The following is an 18,836-nucleotide window of genomic DNA, read 5'->3' on the forward strand; positions in this document are numbered from 1 at the left end:
ACTCACGTTCAGCTGTTGCAATGGACTGCCCCAAGCAGAGTGTAAACAGTGTCAAAATAGTCACGCGAACAGGATGGGACAATTCATACCTTGCTATCTCGTGTTTAGTCATCTCGTTTTGAACGTGTTTAACATCATTTCTAATAATGAAAATGATTACACACAAAAAAATGTTACACTTGTATCAATATCAGGACCCTAGAGATACACAACGAATCCACCAATCACATGGCGTTCTGCTGAGATATTATCTTGTTGTTTTAGGGTCTGTTTTCCTGTTTCTTTTCACAAGTTCCGCATGTAAATCTGTATAAATATGAGCAGTATATACATCCATTCTTCAGAAACTGCTTCAGCTGTCTGTTTTGGGTGAGTACACGTTTGAGTTCTACTGGTTTCATTAAATACCTTGATGTAGGAAAGATCGGGGTTAGAATAGCTCTTCAGCAACCCATGCTTGCCGTAAAAGGCAACTATGCTTGTTGTAAGAGGCGACTAACGGGATCAGGTAGTCAGGCTCGCTGACTCGGTTGATACATGTCATCGTATCCCAATTGCGTAGATCCTTTCTCATGATGTCAATCACTGGATTGTCTGGTCCAGACTCGATTATTTCCAAACCGCCGTGATATAGCTGGAATATTGCTGAGTGTGGCGTTAAACAACAAACATTTAAGGAATGAAAACTGTTACATTATGGGAGAGTGTGCCGCACAATGATTGACTGAAAAACTTTGTGAACTGGGACGAGACTCTCAGAAAAAGTCTTGACGTTTTACTGCATATATTTTCTTCAATAACAGCAGGGTATTTTTCATTCCCAATACCACATTTGAATAAACGACGTTCGGTATGAATATTGAGTGAGTGAGTGATTATGGTTTACGTCGCTTTTAGCAATATTCCAGCGATATCACGTCGGGAGACCCCAGAAATGAGTTTCACACGTTGTACCCATATGGGGAGCGAACGCTTTAACTTCTAGGCTACCCCACCGCCATGGTTTGAATATCGTCGTCCTTTGATGTAATGTTGGTAAATGTCTTCATCAGAACTTCATGGTTTTGTATACGGTCATCCGTGAATACAATCGGCCGCTAAAAATAGCTACCGAGCCCGATACTATTAGTTATGGTGTCTTTAGTTGCCGGATACGGTGTCATAATGTTTTCCTGCTAACATGATATGACACCGTATCCGGCAACTAAAGACACCATAACGAATTTATTTTGCCGAAAAGTATATACTCTTTGCAAACTTATCGCAAATGTCATGTCAAGATGAAAACTTGACACTTACAATCTTACGTTGACGTGAAGGTTCAAAGGGAGACTACTCTTCAAACTTTAGAGGGCAAAACGTGTAATAATCTTTATCAATGAAATCACGAACCTGATCTAAAAATAGATTAATGTCCTTGGTCATCACAATTAATGATAGTTTAACACAAAACAGTGTCAAATAACGTATTTCTGTACCAGAATTTCCATGTGAAATATGTGAGTGGGGTGTTGGAAAATCCAAAATGACTGTTACTGACGGTATACGGTCTCATATTAGGTCAGTATCAACTATCTTTGATTTTTACTGACGGAAAACGGGCTCATGTGGGGGTCAGTAGTTCTGCTTTCTGATTGGTCAATTTCACTTTGGGGCATAATAAGGCAATATGTGTTATCGGGTGGTTGAGAACGGCGCGTATACATACCCGTGAAGTACTGATATAGAGATTACTTCACGAGTGCCGACTATGTTCACTATTATTTCTCTTACATATTGATATCATGTACGTAAAATGCATGAAGAAAACAATTTTGGAAATTTAATTTCCTACAATTTAATACAATTTAAAGTTTGAAGGTCTTTTGTGACGCTTCTCAGTGGAGGCTTTTGAAGAAGGATAGCGCTTCGTCTAAAAATAGCGACCAATTAAAAATTACATAACATAGTGTATGTCTAATATTTCGAAGGAGTTCACAGCCATCGTCTCATTGGCCTGTACCGGCTCCTATATTGTGATATTAGAGACGGGGCCCAGCTTACATAGTACCTCTGCCACAGGCCAGCACCATGTGACGATTCATCACATCCTTCACACACCATTCAAGATATTGAATATGCTTTTCATCCGTTTCATGTTTGACAAGTCTACAAATTTTCATAAACAAACGTCAAAGCACTCCAGAGTGACGCCATAGCTTTTACAGTATGACGTCAGAGCATTACAGAGTGACGTCAGAGCATCTAGGTAGATATGTTAAATGCACAGCTTTGAGAGTACAAAGAGAACGAGAGTACTACAGAACAGTATTGATTTCTGTATTTGACCTGACGTTTAAGATGTTTTTCTTTTATTTGTGGGTCGTCGATGCGCTGATATTTTAATGTTTATAACCACTGGAGTCTATTATTTAGAAAATAAACTTTTTGTTTTCAATGTGCTACTTTGTTTGTATTCGTGAAGTAGGTACCCCTAAAGAAATTAATTGAGCCTTTACACCACTAGTTATCACTTAAATGAAATTTGAAGCTACACATGTAATCATTACTGCAAAATGACTACCGACAATGATTGAATAAGAACTATCCGCAGTTTCAGAGGTGATTATCGTGATTTGAAACCTCCGATTTGCGACTCATGTTTGCCAACGTCATGGAATACTTGGGTACTCTTTCTTTATCAACGTTACATGAAACTCATTATTATCAGGGGGCGCGGTTGGTTCAGTCGTCTCAGGCGCTGCAGAGTTGCGTCCCTTAGGCACGAAGGTCGTGGGTTCGAATCCCGATTCGCCACAATTCTGTAATCGTGGGTTTCACTAAAGTGATTAACGTCTGAGACCTGCATCACTTTGGGTTTTCCTCCCACATGAAGGTTTCACGCCGTGATATAACCGGACTATAGTTTAAAGCGGAGTTAAAACCACGCACACTCTGTCTTATAGATACAGCAGTTCATGTTATAAAGTAGTAAGTGATACCTACCCAAATTAATAAAATGTTATAACAAAATTGGTATCAGTCATGTTTCAAAGACCCAAATAATTTCAAAAGTTATTTAACTAAATATGATATATTATCCTTCTTGTCTTAAGGCAGAGGCAAAAAACCGATTGTCAGTAGTATGTTTCATTGGTAAATGCACTGATATTTTGATAATATGCAGAGTATTATTACTGGTTTGGTTTGGTTTATTTGTTGTTTAACGCCGCACTCAGCAATATTACAGCTATTTGACGGCGGTCTGTAAATAATCAAGTCTGGACCAGACAATCCAGTGATGGACAATTTGAGCATCGATCTACGCAATTGGGATACGATGACATGCATCAGCCATATAAGTTAGCTTCACCACCCGATCTCGTTTGTCGCTTTTTACGACACGCGTTGGAGGATGCTGAAGACCTATTCTACCCCGGATCTTCACGGGTCGAATATTATAATAAGTTATAAGTAGATAATATAAGTTCGTCAGGATGAAGGCAGTGAGCCCTTCTGAATTCTACCATGAAAAAACTAATCCTAAATTAACCTCTTGAGTGGTATCACCAAAGATCTTGGGTTTTTGTATGTTTTGGGTTGCTTTGGCGATTTGAATAATGATTTGAACCCCACATTACAGAAATTTCATTATAATGTTGTTCATTAAGAAAAGTGATCAATTTGCGATCACTTCAAATATATATTTTATAAACAGATGGACATCAACAATGTTTCACCTACACTTTTTACAAAGTTCAAGTGGCATTCCGGGTCAGGTGGTGATTTATGACAGTTACCGGTGTGTTGGAGATACAGATATTTAAAACATGATTCATTATCCATTCCTTCAGCCATTTGCAAAACACAACAGATTGTGAGTAGTTTGTTCCACTGGTGATGGCATTGGTAATATGGAGAATTATTCTTAATGTCACGCAGATAGTATCAGTTCGTCAGGATGCGTCTGTTCCTCGTCCTCCTGCTCGTGGCCCTGGTGGTGCTCCCGGAGTCGGACGCCTGGGGGAGAAGAAGAAGGAGGTGGATCCGGATCCGGGGTCGTCGAATTCTTCGAGCCGCTGGACGGGTTTACCGTTTTTACAATCGATACCGACACATCATCAATCCAGTTGTCTGTAAGAGCAGGACTAAACGTTCCGATATGTGTCAGGCTTTCATTCACATTTAGTGGTAATGGAAACTGTAACAAATATGAAGAGCACTATTGTCTTATTCCGCTGAATGCAAGTCACGTGTCCACTTTCAAGATATTCTTTTGCCTATATACGTTTGTTTTAACAAGACAATTTCAAATAACATTATCTACATATTCAGATAAGTTGACGAAAAATCTTTTTTATTGTATCTTCTTTATTTCTGTGGCCAGGAGTTTTCACACACATGAAGGTTTTCTTTTACCCTGCCAACACAGTGGGAAGGCAATGCTCGGATACACGACAGGTTAGGGAAAATTTAGCAATGCCGCATATGAAGTTAAGGGTTTTTTATCCCCGCCTCGATGATATACAACTTAACATTTGACAGGGATATTGTGAGTGCCCTGGTGGGGAATTGTGTATTTTTGCTTTTGCTTGAAATGAAAGTTTAACGGGTGTCAGTTTCATGCAAATCGCATCCTATTCTAACGCCAACGTATCCAAAGATGTATCCCCCCATTTTGACAACTGATAATATCCATATCAAATACTTTGTACTATTTTGAACCATTTAGTGAAAGAAGGTAATTATTTCAAATGAAAATCTGTCGTCAAATGGCAGTGTAAAAATGTCAAATACAACTAGAGCCACTCCTGGCGTTTGTGAATAACACACATATAATAATATCTAGATTTAAAAAAATGTTAAGATTCCAGTTATGCAGTGATAGTAAATGTGACGTCATCGGGCTTGTTATACTGAGTCGTTACGATGTTTTGACTTGAGTTAGTTTCGAACACTACTTCAGCCATGTAACGGCTTGTTAGATGTGTGTGGGAGGGAAGCCTGTCATTTAAGTTTACCACTTTATTAAAAACACAGTCAGCGGATCCTGCCACGATTAAGGGACGCTAGAGTACCGTGTGATCTTTGTTTGATCAACTATTTCAAGAATGAAGGAATGATGGACACGTTAGATCAAAGTATACAATGTGTAGCTGTTAGTTCGATGATTTCAATATAACACGAGACGACAGGTGAGCTTTCTGTTTAATGGACATTCTTTGTTTACAGCGACCATAGGCAAGCGGAATGCTGACGACATTGACAAGAACAAGGATGGCAATATTGACCAATCAGAAGCTGAGCAACTGATGGAAAGACAGGCAGCCGAGGATCTACTTTCACTTGCTGATGAAAATGGTGAAACAAATACTTACTTTTCACTTCATAATATTTTTAAGCAATATTTTCATGTTTCATTAAAGGTCTAGTAATACCAAGAAACTACATGTTGCCGACATTTATTGTTTATATGCTTTTCACGTCATGAATGCTTTTTGACAAATCACTTTGACCATTTCAGGTGATTCGAACGTGAGTGTGGAAGAGTTTTCGAGAAGCATCCATGACTTCATGGCCATTGATGCAGGTAACAGAAACCATAGTGTGTTTCAAGTGAAGTAGTAACTTGAGGTTTAACGCCGAGTCGAGCAGTTTCCCAGTTATGAGAGTCCCAGTGGAGAAAAGCATGGTTCGTCATTTACACATTCGGTGAAATAAGAGCGACATACCCCTTCCCATATTGACAAGATATATTTGCCAAAAGCAGAGTCGAGTGTACGTTTGTACGATTGTGTGTTTGAATCACTGTCATATAGCGATGATACCAGGTGTTCGCGACAAGGTGAGTGGTTCAGGGATGGATCAAGGATAATAATCAGGATGAACCTGAAACCAGGAGAAGCGGATCCTGGTGCCTAAGACCTCTTGGCTCCCCGCGACACCTATTATTGATTGGATAGAACTTAATATTTTGTTAAATAGAAACTGGATGTATTAATTGTTTTAATTGCCTCCTTTCAGACCCGGCTTTGCAGAAGGAGCTCCGCGAGGCCCACGAGGATGCATTTGAAGATGACGCTGAATAATCCCCCCGATCAACATGTTGATTAATTGATTTCAATAAATCATTCAAGCAAACGTATAATGTTTCTTGTGCTGTTAATTGACTCTAAGGCCTATTAATTAACTATATGTCATCATCAGGATTTGGAGTTGCGTCCCTTAGCAGTGCCAGAACCCGCTAATGGACGATCATTCTTTAACCGTAGCAAATTGGCAGGTGTACCTTGGGGCGTCTTAAATAGAATTAATTTTTTTTGTGTATTTATTTCGTTATTCGGCCTCGGTATGGGAAACATTCAATCACTCGACGGGTCTCCTCATGACGATTTGAGGGAGTCTTTTCATAACACTCTAGTGGCGCCTGGCCAAGTTAGTCAACATTGTCGGCGGCCTATGACGTTGTCGCATAGCCCGTAGACGCCCCGCGGGTTGCAGACGCCGCATCGCTGGTATGAAGTATTTTATTTTATTTATTACTTGCCGTTATAACTTTTTGTTAAACTTTTACTTTTGTGTACACATAGGCAGATATAAGCGGTCCACATCTTATTCCAATTGAGTTTGACAGAAAAATACTTCAAACCCATTAAGAGTTGACACTTATTAATTTAATACCTAATACGATACAACGGCCCACCTTTTGAATTCAGGAGTCCACATAGCTGTGGTAGCGCTAAGATTATCGTAACACCCATACTTTAACATAGACTTACGACAGTCGCGCCGCAACGATCGCCTTGTTGAACAAGGCCCAGATACACTTTAAAGTTTACAGTCACGTCACAATTAAATACCCCATAATGTAATTTGTGGAATTTTGTTGCAAGATCAAAAGGCGAAACTCTGTCATGTGACGTAGCGAGAGGTAGGATTTGATTTTGATGAGAATGCACGCAATGTCGTTGAATATGACGAGGGATGTTGGGAGTTTTCAATATTTGGTAATGCAGCTTGTTCCTGCAGCACAGAAGCAGGTACTTTGGTATTACATACTATATGTAGGTGTCATACAGCTCTATGTTTATTAGAGACCGCCTCCGTGGTCTTGTGGTAGAGCGTCCGCCCGGAGAGCGGAAGGTCCAGGGTTCGATCCCGGGCCGCGTCATACAAAAAGACGTTAAAAGATTGTACTTGTTGTTACCCTGTCTGGCGCTCGGCATTAAGGGGCTAAAACAAGGACTGGTCGGCTCGGAGTCAGTATACTGTGTCTGAGTGGGGTATTCATGTTAAACTGCGGCATGGTATCTCAGTGAGCTAGCACTATAAATCGGCATCAGTCCGGACTAGTACAAGCAGCCACACACACACATACACGTGCATGCACGTCGCTATATAAGTGCAATAATCTTGGACGCGACGTTAAACCCAATTTCACATCACATCACTATGTTTATTAGACCGCCTCCGTGGTCTAGTGTTAGAGCGTCCGCCCGGAGAGCGGAAGTTCCGGGGTTCGATCCCCTCCCGCGTCATACCAACAGACGTTAAAAGATGGTACTTGTTGTTACCCTGTCTGGCACTCGGCTTTTAAGGGGCTAAAACAAGGACTGGTCGGCTCGGAGTCAGTATACTGTGTCTGAGTGGGGTATTCATGTTAAACTGCGGCATGGTATCTCAGTGAGCTAGCACTATAAATCGGCATCAGTCCGGACTAGTACAAGCTTAAGCAGCCATACAAACACACACACACGTACATGCACGTCGCTATATAAGTGCAATCATCTTGGACGCGACGTTAAACCCCATTTCACCTCACCTCACCTATGTTTATTAAACGGGTGATCCCTTCACGGGCGAGTAATACATGAGGTTATTTTTATGAAGAACCTGCTTCAATTTTTCAGCATGTTATCTACGTAGACCTCAGAACCTCGTGTTGGCATCATCTGTTGTCTGTTAGATGGTTATCTACATGTACCTGAGAGGCTTGATGGTTCTAGAAGTTTAGGGATTGGACACTTTCTACACAGCGATATATAAGAGTGAGTGAGTTGGGTTTTACAGTATGAGTTTGAACAGTATTCCAGATATATCACGGCTTAATGTTTGAGGAAAGCCCGAAGTGATGCAGGTCTCTCACTTCGGTGAAACCGACGAGCTCGAGTATGGTGCTGACAAACCTTAAAACATAATAGGGGCGAATCGGGATTCGAACCCACAATCATAGATTTCTGGCGTGCCCAAGGGACGCAACTCTGCACAGCGAATCGGGGTGCCTTAGACGACTGGGCCACCCGTGCCCCACAGTATATAAGAGCGACAAGAAGGCATTTTTGACCTGACGTGTGTTTTATCTGTGTTTTATTTAGCTACGAGATAAATCGCAAAGAACAATAAAGAACGAAGATGTGGTTTATCTCATATTGTTCTAGCATGACGTCATGTCTGGAGATTCGAACATGTGCTCGCAACTTTTTTGAGAGGGGAGTGTCTAGTCAGTTGTTCCCCATAGAAGCAGCAGGGCAACGCAGATGAAAGATTGCATCCAAAAGTGGGAGAGATGTGCCTGTCGGTATTTTGGAGAAATGGTACAGATTATCGACATGAGGATTGTAAGAATATGCGAGAAATTTCCACCTGTGCATAAAATGGACTTGACCGACATTTCCGAGGTCGGATTCTGTTGAAGGGGTCATCATTATTTAAATACGGGTAAAAAAATTAAAGCTTGGACATTTTATCAACATCGCTGTACATAATGTTGATATCCCATGTGAGAAATAACGAAGAGTGCGAGGTGTTTATCGTACAATAAAATACTGCAGGGAAAATAAACCATGAGCAGTGCGAATTGTATACCTATTTATAAAACACCCAAGGCCCGGGTTCGATTGCCCATATGGGTACATTGTGTGAAACTCGTGTCCCACGCCGTGCACGTGGAATATGGAATATTGCTAAAAGCGGCGTAAAAGATTTGAAAACTGTCCTGCATATATTCCATAGTTTCAAGAAAAGTCACATATCGATCATCATCTTCATAATGTAGTCTCTCCAGCTGCCTGTGGGGCGGTCGGGTAGCCTAGTGGTTAAAGCGTTGGCTCGTCACGCCGAAGACCCGGGTTCGATTCCCGACATGGGTACACTGTGTGAAGCCCATTTCTGGTGTACCCCGCCGTGATATTGCTGGAATATTGCTTAAGGCGGCGTAAATCCATACTCACTCACTGTAAGTAGAGGTCGATGTATTCCTACGTCATGGTTACAGATCACATGACCATGTAAAAACGAGAAGGTACCGCGATTCACTTTGTACAGTTGCGTCCTTTGGACACGCCAGAAACCTATGATTGTGGGTTCGAATCCCAGTTCGCTCCGATTATGTTTCTAGGTTTGTCAGCACTATACCCGGGCTCGGAGGTTTCACCGAAGTGGTAAACGTCTGAGACCTGCATCACTTCGGGCTTTCCTCCCACATTAAGCTGAGACGCCGCGATATAACTGGAATACTGTTAAAAGCGGCGTATACCCAACTCACTCACTCACTATAGTGATTGAATCTGGAGCAATGTCAAGCGTGAGGATAGTGTCTCTTCATTTCCATAAACACTTAATGATAGAATCCTAATAATGAAGGTGGCAGTGCTGTTTGGGCTGATCCTAATATGTACATCAGCCTATGACCGCCTCCGTGGTCTAGTGGTAGAGCGTCCGCCTTGTTGTCATCCTGTCTGGCGCTCTGCATAAGGGGCTTAAACAAGCTCGGCTCGGAGTAAGTATACTGTGTCTGAGTTGGGTATTCATGTTAAACTGCGGCATGGTATCTCAGTGGGCTAGCACTAAAAATCGGCATCAGTCCAGAGTAGTACAAGCAGCCACACACACAGACATGTTCATGCACGTCGCCATAAAAGTGCAATAATCTTGGATGCGACGTAATCCCATTTCACCTCACATCTCATCAGCCTATCACGGTATACGGATCGGTCTTTCTGACATCATCTTCATGCTTTCTGACAAGATGTTATCGGGGTATAACAAAGACATGCGTTTATATCCAATCGGGTAATTCATCGGTTAGAAGGGGCGGTCTGGTAGCCTTGTGGTTAAGCGTTCGTTCGTCATGCTGAAGATCCGGGTTCGATTCCCGACATGGGTACAATGTGTGAAGCCCGTTTCTGGTGTGTGTACCCCGCCGTGATATTGCTGGAATATTGCTAAAAGTAAAACCAAACTCACTCACTCATCAGTTAGAACTGATACCAGACCACTGAGAGGCATTGACTAACGAGAAAGCTGCATTCTCTTATGCACACTCTACTTACAGTTTATCAAACCGTACCGCCACCATCGGGTCCAGTTATCCAGGTTGTGGCATAAAATGGCATCAGATGTTTTCGCTTTGGTAACGCCGAAGCAATGTTCCAGCTATATGACGGCGGTCTGTAAATAATGGAGTCTGGACCAGACCATCCAGTGACTGACATCATGAGCATCGGTCTTCAAAATTGACATCCTTCCACCATGTCAGAGAGCCTGGCCACCCGACCCCTATAGTCATCTCATTCGACAGGTATTGGTTGCTGAAGACCAATTCCAACAGGGATCTTCGCGGGGCTTTTAGGGAGACAGATGTACAGTCAAGTCCTGTTAAAACGACACTCGTTAATCCGACAATCGGCTTTATCCGACACTAATGATGGGAACTGATTAAATCAGTGCTATTTGGACCCATTACGAATATTTAATTTTTCATTTTTATTTCGTGTTTGTATCGTTATCTATTGTGTAGTTGTCCGACTTTTTATCATGAACGCTGATACTACTTAATTTCGTTTATCCGACATACTCGTTAATTCGACTTAAAAACATATGCAACCAACCATGTCGGATAAACGGGACTTGACTGTATTTATGTTGTATCGTATATACCAAATAGTATGAACATATAATTATTTTCCTATTATTCATATTTAATCTCTTTATCATATAATGCCAATCTTAAAATAATCGGACTTAAAGACATATTATATTCACTATAGTAATTTTTATAGACACCGCGTAGGAATACAAAGTTTTGTGAACAGCCCCCTTTTTGTAATAGTGCCAAATAATAAGCACTCACACACCGGGAAACCGGTGAGGTGAAATTGGGTTTAACGTTGCGTCCAAGATTATTGCACTTATATGCACGTGTATGTGTGTACTCATATATATAAGAAAGGGGCGTTAAACCATATTCACTCATTATATATACTGAGCGAATATGGTTTTACGCCGATTTTAGCAATATACCAGCATATACCAGCAATATCACGGATGGGGACACCAGGAATTGGCATCACGTTGTCCCCGTGTTGGGAATCGAACCCGGGTCTTTTGCGAAATGAGCGAACGCTTCAGCCTCCAGGCTTCCCCACCGACCTCTTACATGATTTTCGTGCATGTTTTATAATGACTTACGGACATGTATACATTTCTGGTCAATTTTAAAAATATATACTTTATAATTTTCGCAGCAAGCGTAAAGGGAAAGCGAGATACAGAGTACCTTGACGTCATTGGCCAATAAGAACCTGGGGTCCTCACGGAAAACCATAAGGATGGTAAAAGTGATAAAATCGTTACCTTTCCCATTACACAAAGTTGTGGTATGTTTACTTGTTAAAGTGTTATGTTAGCGTTGTCAAGGTTGGAGGAAATGCTGAAGAGGTGAGGTGAAATGGGTTTAACGTCGCGTCCAAGATTAGTGCAATAATATAGCGACGTGCCTGAACGTGTGTGTGGGTGCTTGTACTAGTCCGGACTGATGCCGATATATAGTGCTAGCTCACTCAGATACCATGCCGCAGTTAAACAGTAATACCCCATTCAGACACAGTATGCTTACTCTGTGCCGACCAGGCCATGTCTTTTAGTATGATGCGTCCGGGGATCGAACCCCGGGCATTCCGCTCTCCGGGCGGAAGCTCTACCACTAGACCACGGAGGCGTACCAAACACTAAAGAAAACAATGACAGGACAATCACGGAACGAACACAATGTACATGCTGATTATACCCGTGAAGATCCGGGTTAGAACAGGTCTTCAGAAACCCATGCTTGCCGTAAGAGGCTAACGGAGTCTGGTAAAGACAAACCAGTGATTGAAACTAAGGGCAACCTCACACGGGGCTGGTGGGATGACACGCTACCAACCGACCCTGACCAAAATAGGTTTGACAGATTAAAGGTGACACGAACATACATTTGTAGTGTGCTTTATAAATTAACCAAACACATCTTAACAAAACGGTTAAAGTATCACATTCATTTTATATTAAAAAATGACGAAAGCCTAATAGTGCCACTTTGGTACCATACTTTTATTTTTACTCGTTATTTAACTTATTTGTTTCGAAATATGCATTTTGTCGTTATTTCGATTATTTTATCATTAATTCAAGTTTATTTTAAAAAATTGAAATTTCGTTGTTTCTCGATTCTTCAGTTATGTTATTGTTATTTTGATTATTTTATAGTTTATTTAAAAAAAAAAAAAGTACGGTCGTGTTCTCGTATTTTTTTAGCACTTGGGCATGTAACGTTTCTGAATTTGATTATTATTAAAATAACGACAGAAGGCACTCACGTTCAGCTGTTGCTATGGACTGCCCCAAGCAGAGTGTAAACAGTGTCAAAATAGTCACGCGAACAGGATGGGTCAATTCATACCTTGCTATCTCGTGTTTAGTCATCTCGTTTTGAACGTGTTAAACATCATTTCCAATAATGAAAATGATTACACACAAAAAAATGTTACACTTGTACAAATATCATAGCATTGCATCAAAACCTGGCACTGACATCCATCTCTCCCAACTGTTACAAGTCACGACCCTAGAGATACACAACGAATCCACCAATCACATGGCATTCTGCTGAGATATTATCTTGCTGTTTTAGGGTTTGTTTTCCTGTTTCTTTTCACAAGTTCCGCATGTAAATCTGTATAAATGTGAGCAGTATATACATCCATTCTACAGAAACTGCTTCAGCTGTCTGTTTTGGGTGAGTACACGTTTTAGTTCTATTGGTTTCATTTAATACCTTGATGTAGGAAAAATCCGGGTTAGAACAGGTCTTCAGCAACCCATGCTTGCCGTAAAAGGCAACTATGCTTGTCGTGAGAGGCGACTAACGGGATCGGGTGGTCAGGCTCGCTGACTCGGTTGATACATGTCATCGTATCCCAATTGCTTAGATCCTTTCTCATGATGTCAATCACTGGATTGTCTGGTCCAGACTCGATTATTTCCAAACCGCCGTGATATAGCTGGAATATTGCTGAGTGTGGCGTTAAACAACAAACTTTAAAGGAATGAAAACTGTAACATTATGGGAGAGTGTGCCGCAATCTGATTGGCTGAAAAACTTTGTGAACTGGGACGAGAATCTCAGAAAAAGTCTTGACGTTGTACTGCATATATTTTCTTCAATGACAGCAGGGTATTTTTCATTCCCAATACCACATTTGAATAAACGACATTCGGTATGAATATTGAGTGAGTGAGTGATTATGGTTTACGTCGCTTTTAGCAATATTCCAGCGATATCACGTCGGGAGATCCAAGAAATTAGCTTCACACATTGTACCCATATGGGGAGCGAACGCTTTAACTTCTAGGTCACGCCGCCCCCCTGGTTTGAATATCGTAGTCCTTTGATGTAATGTTTGTAAATGTCTTCGTCAGTACTTCATGGTTTTGTATACGGTCATTCGTGAATACAATCGGCCGCTAAAAATAGCTACCGAGCCCGATACTATTAGTTATGGTGTCTTAAGTTGCCGGATACGGTGTCATAATATTTTCCTGCTTACATGATATGACACCGTATCCGGCAACTAAAGACACCATAACGAATTTATAAGGCCGAAAAGTATATACTCTTTGGTATCCATATCGCAAATGTCATGTCAAAATGAAAACTTGACACATACAATCTTACGTTGACGTGAAGGTTCAAAGGGAGACTACTCTTCAAACTTTAGAGGCCAAAACGTGTTGAAAATTTTAACTATAATCTTTATCAATAAAATCACAAACCTGATCTAAAAACAGATTAATGTCCTTGCTCATCACAATTTATGATAGTCAAACACAAAACAGTGTCAATATAACGTATTTCTGTACCAGAATTTCCATGTGAAATATGTGAGGTGGGTGTTGGAAAATCCAAAATGGCTGTTACTGACGGTATACGGTCTCATATTAGGTCAGTATCAACTATCTTTGATTTTTACTGAGGGAAAACGGGCTCATGTGGGGGTCAGTAGTTCTGCTTTCAGATTGGTCAATCTCACTTTGGGGCATAATAAGGCAATATGTGTTATCGGGTGGTTGAGAATGGCGCGTATACATACCCGTGAAGTACTGATATAGAGATTACTTCACGAGTGCCGACTATGTTCACTATTATTTCTCTTACATATTGATATCATGTACGTAAAATGCATGAAGAAAACAATTTTGGAAATTTAATTTCCTACAATTAAATACAATTTAAAGTTTGAAGGTCTTTTGTGACGCTTCTCAGTGGAGGCTTTTGAAGAAGGTTAGCGCTTCGTCTAAAAATAGCGACCAATTAAAAAATACATAACATAGTGTATGTCTAATATTTCGAAGGCGTTCACAGCCATCGTCTCACTGGCCTGTACCGGCTCCTATATTGTGATATTAGAGACGGGGCCCAGCTTACATAGTACCTCTGCCACAGGCCAGCGCCATGTGACGATTCATCACATCCTTCACACTCCATTCAAGATATTGAATATGCTTTTCATCCGTTTCATGTTTGACAAGTCTACAAATTTTCATAAACAAACGTCAAAGCACTCCAGAGTGACGCCATAGCATTACAGTATGACGTCAGAGCATTACAGAGTGACGTCAGAGCATCTAGGTAGACATGTTAAATGCACAGCTTTGAGAGTACAAAGAGAACGAGAGTACTACAGAACATTATTGATTTCTGTATTGGACCTGACGTTTAAGATGTATTTCTTTTATTTGTGGGTCGTCGATGCGCTGATATTTTAATGTTTATAACCACTGGCGTCTATTATTTAGAAAATAAACTTTTTGTTTTCAATGTGCTACTTTGTTTGTAAACGTGAAGTAGGTACCCCTAAAGAAATTAATTGAGCCTTTACACTACTAGTTATCACTTAAATGAAATTTGAAGCTACACATGTAATCATTACTGCAAAATGACTACCGACAATGATTGAAAAAGAACTATCCGCAGTTTCAGAGGTGATTATCGTGATTTGAAACCTCTGATTTGCGACTCATGTTTGCCAACGTCATGGAATACTTGGGTACTCTTTCTTTATCAACGTTACATGAAACTCATTATTATCAGGGGGCGCGGTTGGTTCAGTCGTCTCAGGCGCTGCAGAGTTCCGTCTCTTGGGCACGCCTGAAACCTATCGTCGTGGGTTCGAATCCCGATTCGCCACAATTCTGTAATCGTGGGTTTCACTAAAGTGATAAACGTCTGAGACCTGCATCACTTTGGGTTTTCCTCCCACATGAAGGTTTCACGCCGTGATATAACTGGACTATAGTTCAAAGCGGAGTTAAAACCACGCACACTCTGTCTTACAGATACAGCAGTTCATGTTATAAAGTAGTAAGTGATACCTACCCAAATTAATAAAATGTTATAACAAAATTGGTATCAGTCATGTTTCAAAGAACCAAATAATTTCAAAAGTTATTTAACTAAATATGATATATTATCCTTCTTGTCTTAAGGCAGAGGAAAAAAACGATTGTCAGTAGTATGTTTTATTGGTAAATGCACTGATATTTTGATAATATGCAGAGTATTATAACTGGTTTGGTTTGGTTTATTTGTTGTTTAACGCCGCACTCAGCAATATTACAGCTATTTGACGGCGGTCTGTAAATAATCAAGTCTGGACCAGACAATCCAGTGATGGACATCATGAGCATCGATCTACGCAATTGGGATACGATGACATGCATCAGCCATATAAGTTAGCTTCACCACCCGATCTCGTTTGTCGCCTTTTACTACAAGCATAGTTGCCTTTTACAGCAAGCATTGGAGGATGCTGAAGACCTAGTCTACCCCGGATCTTCACGGGTCGAATATTATAATTAGATATAAGTAGATAAGTAGATAAGACAGAGAGCCCTTCTGAATTCTACCATGAAAAAACTAATCCTAAATTAACCTCTTGAGTGGTATCACCAAAGATCTTGGGTTTTTGTATGTTTTGGGTTGCTTTGGCGATTTGAATAATGATTTGAACCCCACATTACAGAAATTTCATTATAATGTTGTTCATTAAGAAAAGTGATCAATTTGCGATCACTTCAAATATATATTTTATAAACAGATGTTTCACCTACACTTTTTACAAAGTTCAAGTGGCATTCCGGGTCAGGTGGTGATTTATGACAGTTACCGGTGTGTTGGAGATACAGATATTTAAAACATGATTCATTATCCTTTCCTTCAGCCATTTGCAAAACACAACAGATTGTGAGTAGTTTGTTCCACTGGTGATGGCATTGGTAATATGGAGAATTATTCTTAATGTCACGCAGATAGTATCAGTTCGTCAGGATGCGTCTGTTCCTCGTCCTCCTGCTCGTGGCCCTGGTGGTGCTCCCGGAGTCGGACGCCTGGGGGAGAAGAAGAAGGAGGTGGATCCGGATCCGGGGTCGTCGAATTCTTCGAGCCGCTGGACGAGTTTACCGTTTTTACAATCGATACCGACACATCATCAAACCAGTTGTCTGTAAGAGCAGGACTAAACGTTCCGATATGTGTCAGGCTTTCATTCACATTAAGTGGTAATGGAAACTGTAACAAATATGAAGAGCACTATTGTCTTATTCCGCTGAATGCAAGTCACGTGTCCACTTTCAAGATATTCTTTTGCCTATATACGTTTGTTTTAACAAGACAATCTCAAATAACATTATCTACATATTCAGATAAGTTGACGAAAAATCTTTTTTATTGTATCTTCTTTATTTCTGTGGCCAGGAGTTTTCACACACATGAAGGTTTTCTTTTACCCTGGCAGCACAGTGGGAAGGAAATGCTCGGATACACGACAGGCTAGGGAATATTTAGCAATGCCGCATATGAAGTTAAGGGTTTATTATCCCCGCTTCGATGATATACAACTTTACATTTGACAGGGATATTGTGAGTGCCCTGGTGGGGGATTGTGTATTTTTGCTTTTGCTTGAAATGAAAGTTTAACGGGTGTCAGTTTCATGCAAATCGCATCCTATTCTAACGCCAACGTATCCAAAGATGTATCCCCCCATTTCGACAACTGATAATATCCATATCAAATACTTAGTACTATTTTGAACCATTTATTGAAAGAAGGTAATTATTTCAAATGAAAATATGTCGTCAAATGGCAGTGTAAAAATGTCAAATACAACTAGAGCCACTCCTGGCGTTTGTGAATAATACACATATAATAATATCTAGATTTAATTTTTTTTTAAGATTCCAGTTATGCAGTGACAGTAAATGTGACGTCATGGGGCTAGTTATACTGAGTCGTTACGATGTTTTGACTTGAGTGAGTTTCGAACACTACTTCAGCCATGTGACGGCTTGTCAGATATCTGTGGGAGGGAAGCCTGTCATTTAGGTTTACCACTTTATTAAAAACACAGTCAGCGGATCCTGCCACGATTAAGGGACGCTAGAGTACCGTGTGATCTTTGTTTGATCAACTATTTCAAGAATGAAGGAATGATGGACACGTTAGATCAAAGTATACAATGTGTAGCTGTTTGCTCGATGATTTCAATATAACACGAGACGACAGGTGAGCTTTCTGTTTAATAGACATTCTTTGTTTACAGCGACCATAGGCAAGCGGAATGCTGACGACATTGACAAGAACAAGGATGGCAATATTGACCAATCAGAAGCTGAGCAACTGATGGAAAGACAGGCAGCCGAGGATCTACTTTCACTTGCTGATGAAAATGGTGAAACAAATACTTACTTTTCACTTCATAATATTTTTAAGCAATATTTTCATGTTTCATTAAAGGTCTAGTAATACCAAGAAACTACATGTTGCCGACATTTATTGTTTATATGCTTTTCACGTCATGAATGCATTTTGACAAATCACTTTGACCATTTCAGGTGATTCGAACGTGAGTGTGGAAGAGTTTTCGAGAAGCATCCATGACTTCATGGCCATTGATGCAGGTAACATAAACTATGGTCTGATTCAAGTGAAGTAGTAACTTGAGGTTTAACGCCGAGTCGAGCAGTTTCCCAGTTATGAGAGTCCCAGTGGAGAAAAGCATGGTTCGTCATTTACACATTCGGTGAAATAAGAGCGACATACCCCTTCCCATATTGACAAGATATATTTGCCAAAAGCAGAGTCGATTGTACGTTTGTACGATTGTGTGTATGAATCACTGTCATATAGCCATGATACCAGGTGTTCGCGACAAGGTGAGTGGTTCAGGGATGGATCAAGGATAATAATCAGGACGAACCTGAAACCAGGAGAAGCGGATCCTGGTGCCTAAGACCTCTTGGCTCCCCGCGACACCTTTTATTGATTGGATAGAACTTAATATTTTGTTAAATAGAAACTGGATGTATTAATTGTTTTAATTGCCTCCTTTCAGATCCGGCTTTGCAGAGGGAGCTCCGCGAGGCCCACGAGGATGCATTTGAAGATGACGCTGAATAATCCTCCTGATCAACATGTTGATTATTGATTTCAATAAATCATTCAAGCAAACGTATAATGTTTCTTGTGTTGTTAAATGAC

General features: G+C 40.5%; 2 protein-coding genes across 4 annotated transcripts; both read left to right on the top strand.

Annotated features, from left to right (window-relative positions):
* Window positions 1-292: 292 nt before the first annotated feature.
* LOC124136116 lies at window positions 293-6,124 on the top strand. 2 transcript variants are annotated; one of them, XM_046501910.1, is made up of 5 exons: window positions 293-369; window positions 3,922-4,115; window positions 5,212-5,340; window positions 5,504-5,569; window positions 6,004-6,124. In XM_046501910.1, exons 2-5 carry the CDS (start codon window positions 3,941-3,943, stop codon window positions 6,066-6,068), a joined length of 435 nt encoding a protein of 144 aa, XP_046357866.1. In that variant the 5' UTR covers window positions 293-369; window positions 3,922-3,940; the 3' UTR covers window positions 6,069-6,124. The 2 variants fall into 2 exon arrangements, with proteins under 2 accessions (XP_046357866.1, XP_046357867.1); XM_046501911.1 differs by lacking the exon at window positions 293-369 and adding an exon at window positions 3,567-3,578.
* A 6,835-nt stretch (window positions 6,125-12,959) lies between these two features.
* On the top strand, window positions 12,960-18,810 carry LOC124136117. Of its 2 annotated transcripts, none has more exons than XM_046501912.2 (5): window positions 12,960-13,036; window positions 16,609-16,802; window positions 17,899-18,027; window positions 18,191-18,256; window positions 18,691-18,810. In XM_046501912.2, exons 2-5 carry the CDS (start codon window positions 16,628-16,630, stop codon window positions 18,753-18,755), a joined length of 435 nt encoding a protein of 144 aa, XP_046357868.1. In that variant the 5' UTR covers window positions 12,960-13,036; window positions 16,609-16,627; the 3' UTR covers window positions 18,756-18,810. The 2 variants fall into 2 exon arrangements, with proteins under 2 accessions (XP_046357868.1, XP_046357869.1); XM_046501913.2 differs by lacking the exon at window positions 12,960-13,036 and adding an exon at window positions 16,267-16,278.
* The last annotated feature ends 26 nt before the right edge of the window (window positions 18,811-18,836 follow it).

This window comes from Haliotis rufescens, unplaced genomic scaffold (genome assembly GCF_023055435.1).
Source record: "Haliotis rufescens isolate VD_foot unplaced genomic scaffold, xgHalRufe1.0.p SCAF_44, whole genome shotgun sequence".
In the NCBI taxonomy this organism is placed as follows: domain Eukaryota; kingdom Metazoa; phylum Mollusca; class Gastropoda; order Lepetellida; family Haliotidae; genus Haliotis; species Haliotis rufescens.

Excerpts from the sequence above, each read along its gene's own strand:
- LOC124136117 (XM_046501912.2), top strand. The coding sequence starts at position 16,628 with ATGCGTCTGTTCCTCGTCCTCCTGCTCGTGGCCCTGGTGGTGCTCCCG. Across the intron at positions 16,803-17,898 it reads CATCATCAAACCAGTTGTCT|CGACCATAGGCAAGCGGAAT; the intron begins GTAAGAGCAGGA and ends CTTTGTTTACAG. Across the intron at positions 18,257-18,690 it reads CTTCATGGCCATTGATGCAG|ATCCGGCTTTGCAGAGGGAG; the intron begins GTAACATAAACT and ends GCCTCCTTTCAG.
- LOC124136116 (XM_046501910.1), top strand. The coding sequence starts at position 3,941 with ATGCGTCTGTTCCTCGTCCTCCTGCTCGTGGCCCTGGTGGTGCTCCCG. Across the intron at positions 4,116-5,211 it reads CATCATCAATCCAGTTGTCT|CGACCATAGGCAAGCGGAAT; the intron begins GTAAGAGCAGGA and ends CTTTGTTTACAG. Across the intron at positions 5,570-6,003 it reads CTTCATGGCCATTGATGCAG|ACCCGGCTTTGCAGAAGGAG; the intron begins GTAACAGAAACC and ends GCCTCCTTTCAG.